Source organism: Notolepis coatsorum (assembly GCF_963971535.1).
Source record: "Notolepis coatsorum genome assembly, chromosome: 17".
Classification (NCBI taxonomy): Eukaryota; Metazoa; Chordata; class Actinopteri; order Aulopiformes; family Paralepididae; genus Notolepis; species Notolepis coatsorum.
The window spans coordinates 60,680,656-60,704,270 of NC_140181.1; the positions used below are offsets into that span (position 1 = coordinate 60,680,656).

At 44.8% G+C, this 23,615-nt stretch overlaps 1 protein-coding gene across 1 annotated transcript in view; it reads right to left on the reverse strand.

Moving 5' to 3' along the window:
* Nucleotides 1-23,615, reverse strand: part of LOC311244596 (contactin-4-like) — a gene marked incomplete at both ends in the record, with an annotated part of 367,297 nt that overhangs the window by 12,408 nt on the left and 331,274 nt on the right. The window contains 3 exons of the mRNA XM_084334191.1: nt 19,466-19,578; nt 22,018-22,204; nt 23,345-23,460. Coding sequence (XP_084190317.1) covers nt 19,466-19,578; nt 22,018-22,204; nt 23,345-23,460 — 416 coding nt within the window. The remainder of the gene's footprint in view (nt 1-19,465; nt 19,579-22,017; nt 22,205-23,344; nt 23,461-23,615) is intronic.

A 23,615-nucleotide genomic window follows, 5' to 3' on the forward strand; every position in this document is an offset into this window, starting at 1 on the left:
AGAAGCTTCTTCTGAGTCTTTCTGTGCTCGCCTTGAGACTCCGGTATCGCTTGCCTGACCGCAGCAGTTCAAAGAGGCAGTTGTTCGGGTGACTGGAGTCTTTAATGATTCTCTTAGCCTTGCCCTTGCAACGCTTGTTGTAAATGTTCTGGAGGGTGGGGAGCCCCCCTCCAATTGTGCGTTCGGCTGAACGTGTCACTCTTTGTAGTCTGCTTCGGTCTTGTGCAGTGCTATTCCCAAACCAGGAGGTGATGTTGCCGGTCAAGATGCTCTCTATTGTACATGAGTAGAAGTTCTTAAGGATCTTCTGACTGACTTGGAACTTCCTTAGGCGCCTGAGGAAGTAGAGGCGTTGTCGTGCCTTCTTCACAACACTGTCAATGTGTGTGGTCCATGTCAAGTCCTCGGATATGTAGGCTCCGAGGTACTTAAAGCTGTTGACTCTCTCAACCGGTGCCCCGTCGATGCTGAGGGGGCTGTAGTCCTTGACCCCCGACCTCCTGAAGTCCACAATCATCTCCTTTGTTTTGCTGACGTTCAGGGAGAGGCTGTTTTCCTGGCACCATCCCGCCAGGACCTTGACCTCTTCCAGGTAGGCCCTCTCGTCGTTGGCAGAGATCAGGCCCACCACCACTGTGTCGTCAGCAAATTTGATGATTGTATTGCTACTCCGCTGAGCCACACAGTCGTGTGTGTACAGGGAGTAGAGGAGGGGACTCAGAACACAGCCCTGGGGGGCCCCTATGTTGAGGGTGATGGATGAGGAGGTGCAGTTGCCTGCTCTCACCACCTGGGGTCTGCCAGTCAGGAAGTCCAAGACCCACTGGCAGAGGTCATAGTTCAAGCCCAGGTCCCTGAGCTTGGCTATGAGTATGGAGGGGACTATGGTATTGAATGCCGAGCTGTAGTCGATGAATAGCATTCTCACATAGTTCCCCTGCCTCTTGTCCAGGTGTGATGCTGCTGTGTGCAGCACATGGGCTATGGCGTCCTCCGTGGACCTGTTGGGGCGGTATGCAAATTGCAGGGGGTCCATGTTGATGGGGAGGGAGGAGCAGATGTAGCCCTTTACTAGCTTCTCAAAGCACTTCATGGCTATGGAGGTGAGAGCTACAGGGCGGTAGTCGTTGAGGCAAGCAGGCTTGGATTTTTTGGGTACAGGGATAATAGTGGACTTCTTCAGGCAGGTGGGGATGACAGCCTGTTCTAAGGACAGGTTAAATATGTCAGTGAATACTGGGGCCAGTTGGTCGGCACAGACTTTTAGGACGCGGCCGGGGATGCCGTCCGGACCTGCTGCCTTCCTGATATTCACTTTTTTAAAGTTGCATCCTTTATGAAGACAGTCGTAAATTAAACATGTTCTAGCGAAGTCTAGGGGCTCTTAAGAAGAATTCATAACACTGAATGCAATGCCAGAAGCAAACTATCATTAAAATATACAACAAAAATACAATAATATAACGGTGTAAGAACACGTTTTCAATAACTAATAATTTCACTATGACGGTCTAGCAAGGAAAAACAATGAACTGTGGGAATATATTATGCAAATACTGTGTGAAACTTGTTGAAACTTGATGAACTGTGATAGAATAGAATAGAATAGAAATACTACAGTATGACACTACAGATCGCTCACAGTAAACATTTAGACATTTAGACAGAACAAAGTCATGAATAAGAATAACAAAACAAATGGCCTAAGAATAAAATAGGCCTAAGAATAATAATAATAATAATAATAATAATAATAATAATTATAGGGTACGGACCGGGATTCATATTTCTTATGTTATGTTACTATACATTCTAGTATCAAATATACAGTAAAAATATACAGAGGTCTACAGAAGTCTACAGTAAGTGTAATATTGAACAGTGTTGTTTTAAAAGTAAAAGTCCAGAAGATGGTAACTGTCACCCTGTGCTCAGTGATGCAGTGAGGCACAGTGATGCATTGTAAAGTCGGATGGCTGTCGGAATGAAGGACTTCCTGTGCCGTTCTGTGAGGATTGGTTCTTTCCCCGCCACACGCTTCTTGGGGTGCTGTGATGATTGGTCCGTTGCCTAACGCACACTTCTAGGTTAAGTATCAATTACCATCACGCACCTGATGTGTGTGCTAATCAGCGCCCCAGAGGGCTTTATATACCTGGACCTTCTTTCTATCGATGTCGGGTCGTTCTGGAATACAACTGCTTTGCCTGCTTTTTTCCCGTTGCTGTTTCCTGGTCTATATTCTCTCCAGGACCTTTCTGTGGAGAACTGTTTGGAGCTGCGCCTTGTTACCCGTTACGCGTTGCACTTGGGTGAGTGGAACCAGACCCCTCTGATCATTTGGATTGTGTGTTATTGAAGAAACACAGAAGATATCATTTTGTTTGCTCTGGATAAATCTGATTGTGTGTTATTGAAGAAGCACTGAAGATATCATTTTGTTTGCACTGGACTCAGCCGGATTGTGTGTTATAGAAGAAGCACTGAAGACATCTTTTGTTTGCACTGACTCTGCTAATTGTGTGTTGGGGAAAACACTGATACCTCTCTCTTTCTCCGTTTCCCACCTCGAGGAAGAGTTGGGAGTATCTGCAGAGCCGCTACAACATCATATGCCAAATTCCCACCACTGTCGCCAGGAGGATTCTGCAGAGCGGCTGATGACTCTGCCGGAGGCAGTCTCCCCGTTTGTTTGATTACTGTACCTATTCCATCTTTTGACTCTGTAAATAAATACGCCCTAGCATTTGGCTAACTCTGAACTTCCTGTCTGTGCCGTTGCGTTTGAGGTTGGTTACAAACCATAACATTACGACCCGACCATGACGACCTCAGCCGACACAGACAGGGTCAGGGCAGCGTTGGCGGTCCAGATCGAGTTGGTCAACGACCACACCCAACAGTTGGGTGCGGCTGCTTTACAGGACCTCCGGGCCGAGGTCCAGCTTATTCTGGATGCCATTGACACTCTGGCCACCCAGCAGACTACCCAGGGGTATCAGCAGACTAATATTCTCCACCAATTACAAGCGCTGAGTGAAGCCGTTAACACCTTGCTTGTAACCCCACCTACTTCAGGAGCCTCGGCCGGAGCATCACCCGCAGCCGTGGCAGGCCCCGCGCCTCCCGATCCCGCACCTCGGGAGCCCCGTCTCTCCGAACCACGGTTGTTCAATGGTAACTTCGAGGATTGTGCCACATTCATCATGCAATGTGAGTTGGTTTTTCGTCATCAACCCAGCCGATTCACTTCAAGGGGAGCCCGAGTAGCCTACATGACTAACCTGCTCACGGGCCGAGCAGCACAGTGGGTTACTGCCTCCTGGGCAATGGGGGCTGATTTCTGTTTTTCCTACCCAGACTTCGTGGCAGAGCTCCGCAGGGTTTTCCACCACCCAGCCCGTGGCCAGGACCCAGGAGCTCGGTTGGGCACCTTCCGGCAGGACAGTGGCAGTGTCAGAGACTACGCGCTGGAGTTCAGACTGGCCGCAACGGAGAGCGGTTGGAACGATCAATCGCTTCGTCTCACCTTCCTGAGGGGGCTCAACGACGCAGTAAGGGACCAGCTCGCGACCCAAGAGGAGCCCGATTCTCTCGAGGGCCTGATCAGCCTCGCTATCCGCATCGACGGACGCCTCCGAGAGAGAAGGCGTGAGCGAGCACGACTGGGACCCCCAGACGTACCCCCCGAGTACCACGACCTCGAGGAGATTTTCAGTGAGTCCCGGGCTCAGGTCCTTCCACCTCACCGGCCTTACGACTGTGCCATCGACCTCCGCTCAGGGGCTTCCCTTCCCGGCAGCCGCCTCTACAGTGCTGACCGTCCTGCCCCCTCCGTGACTGGTGGGGTTTTTCCCTCCCGAGCTGTGACCGAGGAGGAACCCATGCAGCTGGGACGCACCCGCCTTAGCCCGGCCGAACGGGAGTCCAGGCTCAGGTCCGGCCTTTGCCTCTACTGCGGCCGGGATGGACACCGTGTCTCCAATTGCCCTACCCGGCCAAGAAGACCAGGCTCGCCGGGACCCCGGGAGATCCTGGTGAGCCGTTTTTCCTGTTCCCCCACCCGTGCACCACCTAACCGTCTGACGAACGTCACCCTAGCCTGGGCGGACCAGCGGGCGACGGTGGGTGCACTCATTGACTCTGGTGCTGATGGGAGTTTCCTGGACGTTGAGTTTGCCACCCGGGCCAACATTCCACTTGAGGACCTCGAGAGGCCCTTGGAGGTCTTCGCGCTGGATCATCGCCGCCTGGCTGACATCACTCAACGCACATGTCCAGTCCTTCTCACCATTGCTGGTAACCACGTTGAGAGACTCCAGTTTTTCATCACCAGCTCTCCTCTTGTCCCTGTAGTCCTGGGCAGGCCTTGGCTCGCGCTGCATGAGCCCCACATCGCCTGGTCCTCCGGCACCATCAGGGGGTGGAGCCCCTCCTGTCATGCCCAGTGTCTTCAGGCGGCGTCCAGTCCTTCGCCCCGGGGTTCCCCTGGTGTCCCTGTCTCTAGCCCCCTTCCGGGCCTCTGTCTCCGTCTCTGGCCTCCCTCGCCGGTTCCCTGTCCCTTTCTCCGGCCCCCCTCACCGGGTCCCTGTCCCCGTCTCCAGCCTCCCTCACCGGTCCTCTGTCCCCGTCTCCATTCCCCCTCTCCGGGCCTCTGTCTCTGTCCCCCTCTCCAGTGCCCCTGATCGCCGGCTTCCTTCGGTCCCATCCGGGCAGGCCGGGGCCGAGTGGGTCGCCGGGTGGCTCCCGTGGAGGGGGGGGTACTGTGAGGATTGGTTCTTTCCCCGCCACACGCTTCTTGGGGTGCTGTGATGATTGGTCCGTTGCCTAACGCACACTTCTAGGTTAAGTATCAATTACCATCACGCACCTGATGTGTGTGCTAATCAGCGCCCCAGAGGGCTTTATATACCTGGACCTTCTTTCTATCGATGTCGGGTCGTTCTGGAATACAACTGCTTTGCCTGCTTTTTTCCCGTTGCTGTTTCCTGGTCTATATTCTCTCCAGGACCTTTCTGTGGAGAACTGTTTGGAGCTGCGCCTTGTTACCCGTTACGCGTTGCACTTGGGTGAGTGGAACCAGACCCCTCTGATCATTTGGATTGTGTGTTATTGAAGAAACACAGAAGATATCATTTTGTTTGCTCTGGATAGTTCTGATTGTGTGTTATTGAAGAAACACTGAAGAGATCATTTTGTTTGCTCTGGATAAATCTGATTGTGTGTTATTGAAGAAGCACTGAAGATATCATTTTGTTTGCACTGGACTCAGCCGGATTGTGTGTTATAGAAGAAGCACTGAAGACATCTTTTGTTTGCACTGACTCTGCTAATTGTGTGTTGGGGAAAACACTGATACCTCTCTCTTTCTCCGTTTCCCACCTCGAGGAAGAGTTGGGAGTATCTGCAGAGCCGCTACAACATCATATGCCAAATTCCCACCACTGTCGCCAGGAGGATTCTGCAGAGCGGCTGATGACTCTGCCGGAGGCAGTCTCCCCGTTTGTTTGATTACTGTACCTATTCCATCTTTTGACTCTGTAAATAAATACGCCCTAGCATTTGGCTAACTCTGAACTTCCTGTCTGTGCTGTTGCGTTTGAGGTCGGTTACAAACCATAACACGTTCAGTGTTACATTTAGGGAGTGTTAGTCTAGCACTGAACATGCTCCTCCTGTCAGCCAAGTCTGTGTATAGTGGGTGGGAGGGGTTTTCCCTGATGGCCTGGAGCTTAGCAAGGCTCCTCCTCTCCGTCACCCTCGCTAGAGAGTCCAGCTCCACCCCATCCACGCTACTGGCCTTCCTGACCAGCTTATCCAGCCTGTTTGCATCCCCCGCTCTCAGTCCGCTGCTCCAGCAGGTCACAGCGTACAAGAAGGCGCCTGCCACCACTAACTCGTAGAACATCCTCAACATCCTTGAAACAGACATTGAAGGATCTCAGCCTTCTGAGGAAGTAGAGTCGGTTCTGGCCCTTCTTGTAGAGTGCCTCTGCGTGTTTTGACCCCTTCAGTTTGTTGTCGATGTGCACACAGAGGTTTTTGTAATCCTCAACCATGTCCACATCGACTCCCCTGATGGAAACGGGGGTCACAGGTGCACTCCTCCTCCTTCCCAGCTCCACAACCAGTTCCCTGGTATTCGCCACATTTAGCTGCAGGTGGTTTTTATCGCACCATGTGACAAAGTCCACTACCAGTTCCCGGTATTCCCTCTCATCACCGTCCTTTATACATCCCACAAAAATATTGTGATGCCAGTGATGTGCCTGAAATTACTAGGATATGGATCCAAATGTAACTAGAACTAGTATTATGAACCACCATTTCCCGTTAGCCGAAGCTAATGATGATGTGTCATCTCCCCTCCCCCACCCGGCGAGGGTGAGAGAGGGATGAAAGTCTCTGATCCACGTCCACTTGCGTCAGCTTCGTGTCTAGAACTAGTATTATGAAGGGACTTATGTCCTTTCCTCCAAAATGTAGCTAATTTATAATAAAAAATAATATTAATAATTATTTGTTTATTTTTAAAGCTGCACCGGATAGTTTTGAGAAAAAGAAAATTACCTCTACAATAACTACTGTAATTTTCGGACTATAAGCCACGCCTTTTTTCCCATTTTTAAACGGTGCGGCTAATCTATGAATTTTTACAGCTAATGGCCACTTTATTTTATTATTATTATATATATATTATTTTTTCACGCTAGCCGGCCGCAGCGTATACCGAGCTATGGCCGGTCCGCGCCATATGTTAATAAATGGGAGCTTCCTCAAACAGCCATCTCTTTCCCGGCAACCCCCTCTGTGCACAAATCCTTACATATGGTAATTAAACATTAAAACACCTGCAGCTTATAGTCCAGTGCGGCTTATATATGTACACATCATTCAATTTAGCTGCTGCGGCTTATACTCAGGTGTGCCTTATAGTCCGAAAATTACGGTAGTTACAAATGCTTGTTATTGTTTATAATCTCGACACAAAAAAAAAATCACCCTTTGAAACAAAGTTGAAGGAAATCGATGTTTTTCAAAGTGTATAAATATTGGTGGATGACAGCATCTACTTATAGCCATCTCAGAGGAGGAGGACGGCAGAGAGAATCAGTGTGTTAGCAGCAGACTAAGATAGAGCCCAGGGCTTCGAGGTCGTTCAGCTTGTTAAACATAAACACTGATAAGGACTGAGAACAGTGCAGATTTGGTCAGAGAGAACTATGGAGAGTTTGACATCGAACCATACTAAAGGTTAAAAGCAGTTGCCATGGCAGCGTCACATAGTAACGAGGAAAGGGGGCGGGCCCCCGTTGCTAGGGAGAAGACGTTATGATGTGAGCTTCCTTCTGGGGTGAGTTAGATCTAGACACGAAGCTGACGCAAGTGGACGTGGATCAGAGACTTTCATCCCTCTCTCACCCTCGCCGGGTGGGGGAGGGGAGATGACACATCATCATTAGCTTCGGCTAACGGGAAATGGTGGTTGGCTCCGACAAGGCCCAGAACCATCGGACTAATGACTGAAGTGCCACGACCATAGGCTTTTGGGATAACAGCCAGGCCGCGATGACCACCGAGCGGGGTGAAAGGAGAGATCATTAGAATAATGAATTTAGTTTCTTCCCAAGACTTTTCAAGGACAATTACAGAATTGGTTTCCATCTGATTACAGAGGCTTTGTTTATGTAATAAACAACATTTTCCAAGAAAGGTAACACGTCTGACGGTGGTGAATTCTTATGATTACGGATTGCATTAAAGGGGAATGACAAAGATTGTACAGCCAGTATGAGAAGACGTCGGAGAGAGAAATAAACACAACGCAGAAACTATACGAGCCAACAGATGAAGAACTGATACTGGCTGATTGCCAATATCTAACAAAGTGAACCAACATTGGTCCTCATTCTCAAACGGACATATGTGAAAGTTACCAAGGAATTCCTTTGTAACTCGATTTACAAACTTCTTCAGCATTCTCGAACGGCTTTGTATTGTAAATTTGTTGTACGATTTATGTAGGATTTACGAACTCGAAAAGGCAGCCGTAAGTCGACAGACCGGTGTGTGCCTGTGTTTTGAATAGCTTTCTTTGGGAGAAGTCCTTGGGGATTGCTGTCACTTTGATTCTACAGACATCCATGGAATTAAATAATTATAATGATAATAAATATGACAATATTTGTATCATTAACAATTACGTTTATCGCCGTGGTGGAAAAACTAAAAGAACACATATGACTCTGGAAGTACTGAAAGTACTGGATAAGGTATTATATTGATGGCTCACGTTGGGGTCCTGGGGCGAGAGGGGGGGGGGGGGGGAGATAGAGCGAATATTCATGTATGTTGATGGTTATGGTGTTTTTGTATTTTTAATTTTGTTTTGTTTATTATTTTTCATTCAATATTGGTATAATCAATATCAATATAATGTATATTTTCTGACCCCCTTCTGATCTGGGTCTGGTGATCGTGGGCTCTGGCTGGGGTGGGCCGCGGTTCGGGGTCTCTGCGGGTCGGGGCGCTAAAGAGGCGTGGTGCTTTGGCTCGCGGGGGGGCCGGGCTGTGGGTCCTCCGGGACTGTGGCTTGCGGTTGCTGGACCTGGAGGTGGAGGGGGCTTGGTAAGCACTTTTTATAGTAAAGATTTTATTTTGTTATCCTTTTTCTTTGTGACAACTTGTATTGACTGGTTGTGTATCCGATATATAATAGGTCTAATTTATTGTCTAGTCATTGTTGTGTTAGTTTGTGTTCTTGGATGTCGGTTATGTAATATTGTCATTATTGTGCTGTGTTGTTTCTTGTTTGAAAATATGAAAATAAAAAGATTTGGTCAAAAAAAAAACAATTACGTTTATCATTTATAGTCATGACTCAATGAGGCATCATGAGCATTACACACACACACCACAAAGAAATAAATAAGAACCGATCGCTGCGGATATAGCTACTGTATAGTGGAATATACTGTACTGTAACACTTTCAGCGCCACGCCTGGTTTTCCGTTTTACCGCTTGAATGCCACCATCGGCGCCAATGTTAATGTTAATATCGCCTAATCTATGTTTTAAATTATGGCTATGTGTCTAATCTGCCCATCGCATTATCAAATACTATTTTCCAGTCAGTGCTGTGAAGGCAGATTGTTTTTTTATCGCGTCGTTTCCATTTCAGAGCAGTTAGAAAAGCCCCCGTTTTGATATAAAAAACAGCTCATTCTGGAGCATTCTATGAAAATCGTCTTTTAGTGGAATATTCCACAACGTTGATATTCATCTGCCTTTTTATTAATCGTTTTCAAATAAACGCTAGATGATCAATATTATACGTGCACGCAAGCACATTACGGCCGCGCACTGATAATCGCTCCGTTGATTTCCTCACGGAGTTTTACAGTGAAACCGAAAGAAGACATTTCACAAAACAGCTTATAACTTCATCAAACTTACTCTGATTATCCTACCACTGATAACATAGAGTCCTTACCTGACATCAGATGGTATCCAACTGGTATATTCCAATTCCTGATCACCATTCGAAAAAATCGATACATGTATGGATCCAACGCGATACAGTAGAACTCCATGATCCGCGGGGCTCTGAGGCTCCAGAATGAACTCTGGTAACCCCGGCTGGAGCAGTGAACTGGAAAATGTGGAGTACCGGATTTTTTTCCCCATTCATTTTCATTGAGTCCATTCCAAAATCACTTATGTCATCTGGGAGACGACAGGGGGCGCTTTTTTCCACAGTGATCGCCGGCGCCCCTCGGCTATACTCGGGTAAGCTCGGGTGATGCAATAATTTTTCAGATCGAAAAAAATAAAAAAATCAGAGAAATCTCGTGAGTGGCTAGCAACCACCTATAAAAAAACCCGAGAAATCTCGTGAGTGGCACTCAAAGTGCCACTCACCATATACTGCCTTATACTGTCTTCTTCTCTATGATATAATTTATTGTTTGATTTATTCCTATTGCTTAGAAATAAATCAAACCAACAATAAATAATATAATAGAGAACAAGATGGTATATGCATATTAATATAGTATATTCACTATACAGTAGCTACTGTATATCCATGGCGATTGGGTTACTTCTTATTTATTTAGTTTGCAGTGTGTGTGTGTAATGCTCACAATGCCTCATTGAGTTATGACTATAAAATGTACGTAATTGTCGTATTTATCTTTATTATAAATTACAATCTTTATTATAATTATTTAATTCCAAGGATGTCCACCTACGAAGACCATTTCACCCGTTCAGGAATCCGGAGGGGGATTTTTGTTTGTTAGTACAAACTTTTTACCAAGATAGTTAAAAAGGTACTTACGAACATGTTTGAGAATTAGGTCCATTGTGCTTAGAGGCTTCTGTGTATCGTGAAAGTGGTGGGAGGGTAGCGACATAAGTCAACTGCAGTATAACATAATACCCCCCAAATTGTAATAGTTTGTTCATACTGTAGTGTTATTTGTTCATACTGTAGTGTTATTTGTTCATACTGTAGTCAAGTTCAAGTTTCTTTATTAGTTGTCATACAGAAGTACAGAATACTTTTATATAAAATGCTTCTTTCTGTTTTGCTCTGTGTTGTTTATTCACACTGTAGTGTTATTTGTTCATACTGTAGTGTTGTTTGTTCATACTGTAGTGTTGTTTGTTCATACTGTAGTGTTTGTTCATAATGTAGTGATGTTTGTTCATACTGTAGTGTTGTTTGTTCATAATGTAGTGATGTTTGTTCATACTGTAGTGTTTGTTAATACTGTAGTGTTGTTTGTTCATACTGTAGTGTTGTTTGTTCATACTGTAGTGTTGTTTGTTCATACTGTAGTGTTTGTTCATAATGTAGTGATGTTTGTTCATACTATAGTGTTGTTTGTTCATAATGTAGTGATGTTTGTTCATACTGTAGTGTTGTTTGTTCATACTGTAGTGTTGTTTGTTCATAATGTAGTGATGTTTGTTCATACTGTAGTGTTGTTTGTTCATACTGTAGTGTTTGTTCATACTGTAGTGTTGTTTGTTCATACTGTAGTGATGTTTGTTCATACTGTAGTGTTGTTTATTCACACTGTAGTGTTATTTGTTCATACTGTAGTGTTGTTTGTTCATAATGTAGTGATGTTTGTTCATAATGTAGTGATGTTTGTTCATACTGTAGTGATGTTTGTTCACACTGTAGTGTTATTTGTTCATACTGTAGTGATGTTTGTTCATACTGTAGTGATGTTTGTTCATACTGTAGTGTTATTTGTTCATACTGTAGTGATGTTTGTTCATACTGTAGTGTTATTTGTTCATACTGTAGTGTTATTTGTTCATACTGTAGTGATGTTTGTTCATACTGTAGTGTTGTTTGTTCATAATGTAGTGATGTTTGTTCATAATGTAGTGTTGTTTGTTCATACTGTAGTGTTATTTGTTCATACTGTAGTGATGTTTGTTCACACTGTAGTGTTATTTGTTCACACTGTAGTGTTATTTATTCACACTGTAGTGTTATTTATTCACACTGTAGTTCTTTATTCACACTGTAGTGTTATTTATTCACACTGTAGTGTCACACTGTAGTGTTATTTATTCACACTGTAGTGTTATTTATTCACACTATAGTTCTTTATTCACACTGTAGTGTTATTTATTCACACTGTAGTGTTATTTATTCACACTGTAGTGTTATTTATTCACACTGTAGTTATTTATTCACACTGTAGTGTTATTTATTCACACTGTAGTGTTATTTGTTAATTAGTGATTTTTTTTGTGCTCAATGTTTTTCTTTTTTGTGTCTTAGGCCCCGTTTAGACGAGCGTTTTGTGAACAGAAACCGCAAAAGTCATCTTGCGGTTTCACTTTAAATTTTACGTTTAGACGAGCGTTTTGGGATGGAATTCTGCGTGCAGACAACGCTGTAACGACTCGAGACGACGGAGCCCCACTGTCACACGATTGGCGCATATGTCACATGACGTGCTGTGAAGACCCGCCCTACTCTGCCTCTGATTCGCAGACTGTGGATGGGGAATGTGATTGCACCAAAGCAGAGTCACTCACAGACAGTGGGTCCACTCACGCCGCGGCGGCGGGACAGATTCTTGTGTATTTAACCCTTTCACTGCCACACGACAGCCGGTTGTGTGATAGTAAAGGGTTAACCTTCTGTCGTGTGACTCGTGTGGCAGTGAAAGGGTTAAAAGTACTGCCAATGTAGCCTTCAGGTGATCTCCGTTGATATAAGTCAGACATACTTGCTTTGTTTACGTCTCGGCTACTGGCGCATACCTGCTACCTGTGACGTAAGCAGTACGCGCGACCACAGCCGTGACAACCCTTTCGTCATCGTTTTAACAGATTTATACGTTTTGATAGTTTAGACGAGATCGCAAAGCTTTTGCGTTTCTAGGAATTCCACCCTGGAAGGTAGTCTAACTTTTTTGCGGTTTCACCCCGTAAAAACGCCGTTTCCGTATAAACGAAAGGCACATCCGCAAAAATATTTTTGCGGATTCACCTGCTAGCGTTTCCGTCTAAACGGGGCCTTAGGGATGTGGGTGGGTGGGGGCTCTTGGGTGGGGAGGGTGGGGAATAGTGTGTGTGTGGGGGGGGGGGTGTTTATGTAATTATTTAATTCTTTTTTTAAAGTTTGTACATTTAAAAATGCAAATAAACAGATTTATAAAAGAAAATACAAGGAGACTTAGGCAGACGTTTATACTGTAGCAGGGTGCATGGGAGAATTACAGGGCTCCAAACGAACCTCTTCACCACCTTCAAAACCATCCCAAAGCATATTTTTGTATGTTTGTTGACAAATTTGGTTACAAGCCAAATAGCCAATCTAAGCAATCACATTAAAAAAGAATAACTCGCATTGAGGCAACAATGATAGAGCGGCGATTCTGTCCTGCGAATCCAGTCTGCAATCTCTCATTAAACACACACACACACACGCACACACACACACACACACACACACACATACACACACACACACACACACACACACACACGCACACATCTACACACCTACACACACACCTACACACACACACACACACACACACACACACACACACACACACACACACACACACACACACACACACACACACACACACACACACACACACACACACACACACACAGAGAGGGAGAGAGACAAGCAAGCTAGAAGCCCATAAACATTCATTCCCCAAAATGTTTGTTGGCAAGTTAACACACACACAATCAATACACTCAGAGGGAGAAAGACGCAAAAATATTATGTTAACCATAACATTCATTCCACAAAACTTTGTTGGCAAGGTTAACATTTTGTAATAAGCCCTTAAGCCCACTTGTTGGCTATCTTATAACTATCAAATCGATCACTTACAGTAATATAGCAGATTATTGACTTGAGGCGAGAGGAGAGCTTTGTTGCTCTACTACTGCTGGCAAACTTTGCACTGGCTGATTATGTAGCTATATGAGCATCCATTGATGAAGAAAATACATGATCATGTATTAGGTTTTAAAAGGGCAGACCAATTAAATATAATGAACTTTGAAAGCTACGAATTTAAGCCATTTTCGCTCAGAATGACAACATGGACACAAGGGAAGCACTACCATGGTCTACAGCAGCCACCCCAAGTAGGCTGCCTGCAGATGTGTCTCTGCCTTGTGACCTCAAAACATCAGCCGATTATCTCAAAATATCAAATTAATCGTCCGACTGATACTCCAGGCAGTGGCGAATATTCATGGCAGCCAAGGGAAGCCAAGCTTCCCCAAAAATATGAACAGTAAAAAAAAAGATTTATATATATATTTTTTTTCTATAGTTTACAATAATAATTAAAAAATCATTATTTTTCATCTCTGTGTTATAATTTATTTTTTTTGAATTTTCTCCCTCTTCTCCTTCTCACTCTCTCTAACACTGTCAGACTCATTGAGGCAGGCTGGCAGTCAATCTGTGCTCACTGCAGCTCAGGCTGAATAGAGAACATTTGCAGAGGGGGAGGTGTCTTTTTCTAGCGTCCTGGTCCGTCCACATTGTGGTTGGTTGTGGACTCTACAACCAATTATTAGCCAATAAGATTCGAGCTTAATAAAGGGGTTGGGTTAATGTAACACAGGGCCGTCTGGCTGCCAAGTAGTCTAGCGTCTTCAAATTTGCCGCCCTGGGGGCGGGCCAGTCCAGAATGTTTCCACCGATTGATCAATCAAATCACATTAAAAGCTAAACGTGACGACATCAGCGCCTCGGCCTCGCGGCCACGTTCGAATCAAAACAACAATACGATTTAGGCTGGAGGGACCCCGGAGATAGCTAGCTAACGTTATGTGAGTCTTAATGTCTAAACAAACAGCATTGTTTGATTGATTGAAATTCGGATTCCTCTCTCGGATTAATTCATTGAGGAGACCTGAAATTCGCTCAGCTGCAGTAAAGTTTAGGAGAATACCTGAATACCCACAGGACTTGGAGAACTTTGTGGACAAGTTGCTTTACTTTACTTAATTTGGACCAAGGCGCGTCAGCTGCAACAATGGTGAGTACCTAATAACCTAATAACTTTCCATAAGTGATGCCACTGTGTGTGTGTGTGTGTGTGTGTGTGTGTGGAGCCATACTACTGTATATGTTCTGCCGTGTCATATCATACTGTGTTATTGTTTGATGGGGCGCCTACTCGCAGAGTCATACTGTACATGGTCTGCTTGTGTTTGATGGGGCGCCGACTCGCAGAGTCATACTGTACATGGTCTGCTTGTGTTTGATGGGGCGCCGACTCGCCGAGTCATACTGTACATGGTCTGCTTGTGTTTGATGGGGCGCAGACTCGCTGAGTCATACTGTACATGGTCTGCTTGTGTTTGATGGGGCGCCGACTCGCCGAGTCATACTGTACATGGTCTGCTTGTGTTTGATGGGGAGCCGACTCGCCGAGTCATACTGTACATGGTCTGCTTGTGTTTGATGGGCCGAGCCATAGGCTACTGTATACATGTATGTTCTGCCATGTCAGCAGGGCCGCCTGGGAGAAATGCGAGGCCCTGTGCGAGATTTAAACGCGAGCCCCCCCCCCCCCCCCCCCCCCCCCCCCCTATATATATAATTTTTTTTCTTTTTTTTTTTTTTTTTATACAGTCAACATATTCTTAAATAATAGCGCTGCCCGAGGCTGGGCATGATACAGTCAACATATAGCAAGAGAGAGAGCGAGAGAGAGCTCCCGTTCTACAGTCAATATACAGTGTTATCGCTGCACAGACCCGGCAATGCCCCTGACCCTCCACCAGAGCAAGGCCAGAGAGAGAGAGATAGAGAGAGAGCATGTCTGTTTGTGTGTGTGTGTTAGAGAGAGAGCATGTATGTGTGTTAGAAAAAGAGAGAAATATATAGAGAGAGCATGTAATTTTGTGTGTTAGAGAGAGATATAGAGCATGTCTGTGTGTTAGAAAGAGAGAGAGAGAGAGAGAGAGAGAGAGAGAGAGAGAGAGAGAGAGAGAGAGAGAGAGAGAGAGAGAGAGAGAGTGAGAGCATGTGTGTTTGTGTGTTAGAGAGAGAGAGCATGTCTGTGTGTGTGTGTGTTAGAGAGAGAGCATGTATGAGAGAGATAAGCAAAGATGAGCCCCTAAAGGATATTCAACTTTTAATGGAAGAACAAAACAGAAGGAAAAGATAACTTCACAAAGGCAACATGAATATACATAGATCCAAAAGGACAAAGATCAACACTTAAATCCAAAGAGAAGAGGGTCTATACCAGAGAAAACAAAGTAGCAAGGAGCCAATGGCCGACATCAGCTAAATAGGCTAACTGCAAATAGAGTAGCCAGGTACTGACACCAGGCCACACACAGCTTTGGCCAACGCTACCAAAGCTACACAAACGACCAAGACAATTCACACACAGCACATGTCGTATCTCCAAATGTTGTGAAGTAACATATGTTTTGCCTGGAAAAAAACATCGTTATTAACAAAACATTCGGGAGGGGAAGGAAGGAAGAGTGGGGTAATGTCCAATGGACATCTTACCTGCACCAAGGAACGCAGGGCGAAAGGCCGCAACACAGGTCTCCACGTTGACGAAAGGCCTCTCGCTGGCGGGACAAAAAGAAGCTATGGCCGGGGCCTTGTCATGGTGCAGGCCCGACTACATCTTCTGTCAAAGATGATGTCGTAGTCAGAGTGCCAGGGCCTGCTATTCTCACGGCTAATGTCAATGGTCGTAGCACAAGCTAACAGCTAACTCTAGGCTAACTGATAGCATCAAGCTAACGTTCCCAGCCGAGTGAAAACGAGCAGCTAACGTTGTAGCTAAACAGCTAACTGGCTAACAGTTAGCTCAACCCGGCTATCGCTAACCACTAGCTAACGCAGAAGCAAGCTATGCGGCTACCACTGAAAAACTGTACAACGTGAGAAAAGCAATACAGGCCAACACTTCAGACAGCCGCTGTGTTTTCCTCTTCTCATCCGAAGAGGGAAGGGAAAAAGAAGGCAATACACGTCCCACTACAGAGTGGTGTTTACCATAGCGGTGCCGGCAACAAGTCCCTCGCGGACTATAGCCGACTTGAGCATGGAGATATTCTCATAATGAAACAACAAAAAAATAATTTTGCGAGGCCCCCCTTCCCGCGAGGCCCTGTGCGACCGCACTGCTCGCACACCCCCTGAGGCGGCCCTGCATGTCAGCAATATCTTGCAAGACGCTGAAACGCTCCGACGGCGACATCAGGCCATTCATTAATTTCAACCTAGAACCTAAATTCTCTCTCTCTCTCTCTCTCTCTCTCTCTCTCTCTCTCTCTCTCTCTGATTTGTATTTGTATTTATTGGTTTAAAATACAGAGACAGTGCATATTAAGGAACATTTGACTGTAAATATGCCAGTTTAGCCAAGTTGGCTAATTTTCAACTGTAGTCTCTGGGGCAGGTGACATGAGCACAACAATAATTAAAACCTAGTACAATAATTAAAACACAGTAGGAATCAGTATAGGTTACAATACACTAAAATACATACAAATAAATACATTAAAATACAACCCCTCAGTTAAAAAACATAGTACAGTAATTAAAACACAGTAGGAATCAGTATAGGTTACAATACACTAAAATACATACAAATAAATACATTAAAATACAACCCCTCAGTTAAAATGGTCGCACACTTGACCATCTCTCAACCATGATTTTAAGTTAGTTTTAAATGAGATGTAACTTTGATACTCCCTGAGCCGTGTTGGCAGACTGTTCCAGGTGTGGGCTGCTCTCACGGAAAAGGCTGTCTGACTAAAAGCAGACCTCCTGTTTGGGACTACACAGTCCCCTCTGACTACAGACCTGGTATATCTATCAGCAGATGCTTTCTGTTTTATGAAAGTACAGAGGGGGGGAGGAGCCAAGCCATGTAGGATTTTATAGGTAAGGCAGGCATCTTTGAATTTGATAAGATTGTCCCAGCTCAGTAGGTTCTGGTTTGCTATGCTATAACAATGGTGGTGGCTGTTTGTTTTCCTGTCCAGAACTTTCACAGCCTGATGGTAAACTACCTGTACAGATCGTAATGTTGTACAGGAGGCTTGTGTCCAGCTAGTCAGACAGTATGTTAAGTGTGACATAATAATGGCATTAAAATACAGTGCTGCTGCTTTTGTTGACAGAGAGTTTCTGATGTGACGGACGTTTGATAAGTGAAACTTTGCATTGTTTACTACCGATTTGATTTGTTTTTTAAATGTAAGGTTGGAGTCCATTTTTATCCCAAGGTATCTATATTCGGATACAACTGTCAACCTTTCTCCTCTGACATAGACATCAGGTGAGACAGTATTCATCAGCCTCTTTGTAAAAAACATGCAAACAGTATTTTTGGTGTTTAAATGCAGACATGATTCATAATCAAACCAGACCTCCTGCAGGCAACCACTGTGTGTGTGTGTGTATATATATTTGTGTTGTGTGTGTGTAATATTCAGAAAGAGAGGGAGAGAGAGAGCGAGGGAGGGAGAAATATATTATATATATATATATTATTTGGCTTAAATATGAAAAAAATATATAAAAAAAAGATTATTAATAAAAAAAACATTTAATTTTTTTGTTTTGGCATCCTCTGTTATTTTACCCATGCAACGCCACTTACTCCAGGGAACACTTCATGCATTCAATACTAAAGATAATATATCATACTTTATTTTACTTTCTAAAAGTTCCCCCCAAAAAAATATCTGGCTGCAAGCTAGCCTAGCTTAGTGGATATGGACCAGCTAGCCTAGCTGTTGGCCAAAAACACCTCTTTCGGAGTTATAAGCTAGGCTAGTGGTCTGTATCCGCTTCCATAAATTTGTGCTAAGCTAGGCTAGCTTGCAGCCGGATAACCTTCTACTGAACGCACAGAGAGGAAAGTGGTATCTATCTTCTTGTCTGACTCTGGAAAAGATGGTAAGCGCATTTCCTATAATGTTGGCATGTTGCTTTAACATGCAAATCTCAGACAAAGCAGATTCACATTGTGTTACCGGTAGGGGTGTAACGGTACACAGAAGCCACGGTTCGGTACGTACCTCGGTATTGGGGTCACGGTTTGGTACGAGTTCGGTACAACAGAAAAAATATATTTAAATAATAATATTTATTATTAATTAAAAAAAAACATTTATATATTATATTTATGATAATTATTATAATTATTATTATTAAATAGAATAATTTTCTATAGGCTTGCCGTGGTAGTCAGTGATACTGGTGTCATTCTGTGTTCAGGCATCCACTTGCCTACTGCCCCTTTAAACCTATCCTTGCTAAGTTTCAGTTTCACTTCCAGAGAGAATTTAACTTCACGACGAGACTGAATACTAGAGAACAGATGACATATTACAACAATGGCAGAGGATTATTTGGATTTAAACATAGTGGAGCTCAGATGATCTGTCCGGAAAAGTATGTTTCTTCTTTTAATTTGATTGTGCCTGTGAGTCCGGCGGGGGAGAATGTTGATGTGTTTGTTAGCGCGTGTGTGTGTGTCGGCGACGCGTGTGTGTTTCTTTCCATTGGTTTCATTTGGTTAACGTTATTGGGCGAACAAGAAAACGAAAGAAAACTGTAATGACCCTGCAGCTGTTCCAATGTAAATGTGCCTTTCTCCGTATTCGCGGGACGAATACACGTACCGTTACACCCCTAGTTACCGGGTAACACTAGTCCCTTGTTAATAGGGCTTCAGTGATGCACACCATGATGTGCATTCACTGTAAATACAGCTGTTGACGTACTGTGAAAAACACACTGTTTATACAGCAGAGACGGACTCTTTAGGAGACAGTGGATCGTCAGACAGTCTGTCAGTCACCCAATCTGATGCCAGTCATTCCCTGTTCCGTTGTGATCCACAGAAGTGCTTGCTCATCATAGATTGTGTTGGGTACAATGTTGTGTTCCTTTACCTTGTAGCCCGTGACCTCAGATTCATTCTCCAGGGCATGGACTTGGTCCCACTTCAGGATGACCTTGGAGTTGGAAGTGTTCCACATGATCTTGACCGGGGCCTGGCTGGGAGCTGGAGGGAGAAGAGAAGAGAAGAGAGGAGAAGAGAGGAGAAGAGAAGAGAGAGGCGGAAAAGGGAGAAAGGAGGGTGAAAAACAACAAGCAAGCCGATCAATATACAGTAACGTGCAGAACCAACTCAGCGTGAAGGAGCTTTCTCATTATCAGTTCATCATCCCACCATTACAGGTGTTAGCAGAGAGAGAGAGAGATCTCTCTCTCTCTGTGTCTGTGTGTTTGTGAGAAGAGGGGGAAGAAGAAGGGAGAGAGTGGGGAGGAGAAAGAGGGATGAGGAGAGAAAGAGATATGTACAAGTGTGATTTTTGGTTTTGGTGTGGTGTAGTATGGTGGTTGTGTTTGTGTTTTTTTTTGCTCCCATCCAACAATTTAATCGTTATGCCAATTCCCTTCCTGGTCGTTGCGCTGCCCTCCTGCCGGTCTGGGGAGGGTGTAGACTACCACATGTCTCCTCTGTCGATCTGGGGAGGGTGTAGACTACCACATGTCTCCTCTGTCAGTCTGGGGAGGGTGTATACTACCACATGTCTCCTCTGTTGGTGTGGGGAGGGTGTAGACTACCACATGCCTCCTCTGTCGATCTGGGGAGGGTGTAGACTCCCACATGCCTCCTCTGTCGATCTGGGGAGGGTGTACTGTAGACTACCACATGCCTCCTCTGTCTGTCTGGGGAGGGTGTACTGTAGACTACCACATGCCTCCTCTGTCTGTCTGGGGAGGGTGTACTGTAGACTACCACATGCCTCCTCTGTCTGTCTGGGGAGGGTGTAGACTACCACATGCCTCCTCTGTCGATCTGGGGAGGGTGTAGACTCCCACATGCCTCCTCTGCCAGTCTGGGGATGATGTAGACTACCACATGCCTCATCTGATAGATGTGGAGTCGCCAGCCACTTCTTTTCACCTGACAGCGAGGAGTTTCAGTGAGAGAGCGTAACGCGTGCAGAGGTTCGCGCTATCTACCCCTGATCCCCTCCCTGCTGAACAGGCAGTAGGAGTCGCTGTTGTGACGACCGGGTCTGCGGTGGCAGGTGAGTGTTTAGACCTCTACACTACCCCAGAAGTACACTTTAAACCAGATAATTGATGATACTGAAAGACAGAGAGGACAGCAACAGAAGATAGAGCTATATGTTCTCTTTAGAGATAGCTTCTAAGCCAGTAAGTCAATAACATAAAAGCTTTGTAAAATAAATGTATGCACAAAGTGGTTGACAAGGCCTTTTCCTCATGGCAACGAAACCCATACAACACAACCACAGATTCAGGTGACTCACTCACTCACCAACTAATCAACTCACCCTGTGACACTTAACAATGATGCAACCATTAGCAATGTACTCCTCAGATGACTAATTCCGTCACAGTAAAGCCCAATATAGACAGATAAGGCATGTAAGCTAGTATAAGAAATGCTCACAAGTAATTGTATGCAAGTCCAAGTCGGGTCTCAAGTCTTTGAGCTCCACGTCAAGTCTCAAGTCTTTGAGCTAGAGTCCAAGTCAAGTCTCAAGTCTTTGAGCTAGAGTCCAAACCAAGACTCAGTCTTTGGTCATCAGTCTGAGTCAAGTCGCATGTCTCTTTTTGGAATAATAAGTGTTTAATCTTCTGTGCATTAGGTTAGAAATAACTGCTGTGAAACATGGTATTTCTAGGGAGTGCAGAGTGTTGATTACATCTAATTGAGTAAATGTTTCTTTCTCAGTTGTCTTTCTCATGGCAACGCAGCACAGCCATGGGAATACAAGCGCAGATTCAGATGACTCACTCACTGACCGATTTACTCAAGCTGTGACACTTGACAATGACTCTTTTTGCAGTAATAGGATAAGCGTTTAATCAGTAGTGCAACCGCTGTGCAACATGCCAACCTCAGATATTTCCCTGATTTAGTTTATCTTTACATTTTCCCAGCTCATTAATATCCTGGCACAGGAGCGTGTCTCTGCACACCAAGGGAGATGAGACCTGTTGGCAAGCTCTCCGTGCACACAGCTTGGATAACAGTTGATTTCGGTCAATGCAGGCGAAATGCACAGAATGTGACCTTGAAAACATGATCTACTCATGTAGGCTGTGCCATTCTCGCATCGTTCACAAGTCCCTAATCTAGAGTCAGAGTAGAATCTGAAGTCATTTGGGGATGAGCCTCAAATTGAGTCTCAAGTTAATTAGAATCTCATACAGTATATTAAACTAGAAGATTCTACTCTCAAGCCATGGAAGTCTAATTAGCCAGACAGAGCTGTACATGCTCGGTTTTCCAAACCCACATAAACATCACCTGTAGTCTGTCTACCAAACAGCAGACCAGGCGCCACTCTATCTTAACATCACCTGGAAGTTGCCCTGGACTCCACCACAGTCACTGTGGGTCTGACTGTTTTCACCTAGAGTATGTCACCTATAGTATGTCTTATAATAAGCTCCTTACGTGGTTTCTTGGTGGTGACGTTGGCGACGGCACTCTGGGGTCCCACCCCGGCACTGTTGTAGGCACGGAGGCAGATGTGGTAGGTGCTGCTGCCCTCCAGGTCCCTGATCAACACCGATGTTCTGTTCCCCAGCGTCCTGATCACACTGGCCGTCTCCTGCCTCTCCCTCTCACCCCAGTACCGCAGCTAACAACACACACAGACCACAACCATTATATACCATTATTATTCCCTCGGATGTCAGAATCCTCAGCAATTTGTTGCATTGTTAACTAGCTAACGTTTGATATATTGGTTGATGTACAGTATATTTCCTCAAATAGCTGGTATATTTAGCTTCTCCATGCATCTCCCATATGCTTCAATACTAGAACTGGCACCAAGCATAGAGCGCTGGTGTTCCGAACGTAATGACTCTTCCTTCTTTTATAGTTTCCTTGACCACAACAAGGACAAACAGTGTCACGGATGCATTCTCGCATAAATCAAATAGGTCTTACCTGTGCCATGCCTGTGAGACACCACTAGGGGCAGAGTGGCTAACCATGAGTGAGTGAATGAGTGACTGAATGACTGCCTAACTGACTGAACGAGTCTATGTAGCATTGCCAGTCTATGAAGTGCTTCACATCTAATAAAAACAAGAGATTAGACTTTTCCTATTAGTATAAACAAATTACACATTGTGCTCGATATGATTATGGAAAACTAACCGCATCGATCTGTACGATTGCTAATTGACGCTAACCATTGTGAAAGCATTTCTTTATTTGATTCAGTATAATTTAGAATCGTAACGCTGTGAAACTAATACCATGCTGGAAGGTTTTAATTGTCTATATTCAATTACTGCTGACTGAATCGGTCCTGTCACATTTGATACATATCACACTTTTAAAAAGCATGGAATCAATGTGAGGTTTTATGACACATTAGCATGGGATCAATGTGAGGTTTTATGACACATTAGCATGGGATCAATGTGAGGTTTTATGATACATTAGCATGGGATCAATGCAAGATTTCATGAGACAGCATTTTCGCCAAACTAATTAGATATGAATTTAATAATTTATTTGTTCAGTTGTTACACCCCTGTTGTCTATTATTGAAACTCTTTTCATGTAGCCTACAGCAGCTGTAATACATTACTTGTCAGTTTGATTCCTGGAGGCTGGAAAGAAAATGCTGACAGATTACTGTGCATGAGTAAATAATCACACACTACCAGAGAGGGTCAATTGATATTCCATTAGAAACTGTGCCAGTGTCTGGGGTCTCCATGCCATTGATATGACTCTGTGTGTGGGCATGTGTTGGCCTGACCTCGTAGCCCAGGATGCGTCTGCGGTTGTTGCTCCAGGCCAGGGGCTTCCAGGTCACGTCCACCTCAGAGGCTGAGACGCTCTTGGCCCTCAGTCTCCCTGGAGCTCTGCTGGGCTCTGAGAGCCATGGAGAACAGCCATGACAGAAGGGGAGAGAGGCTTGGAATCAGTATGCAATAATGCTGTCTCCTCTCCATACTGTAGCTGTTATGGTCAGAGATTACCTGTCATACTGTAAAAGCAAATCAATTCTCACCTGTGACCTCCGAATG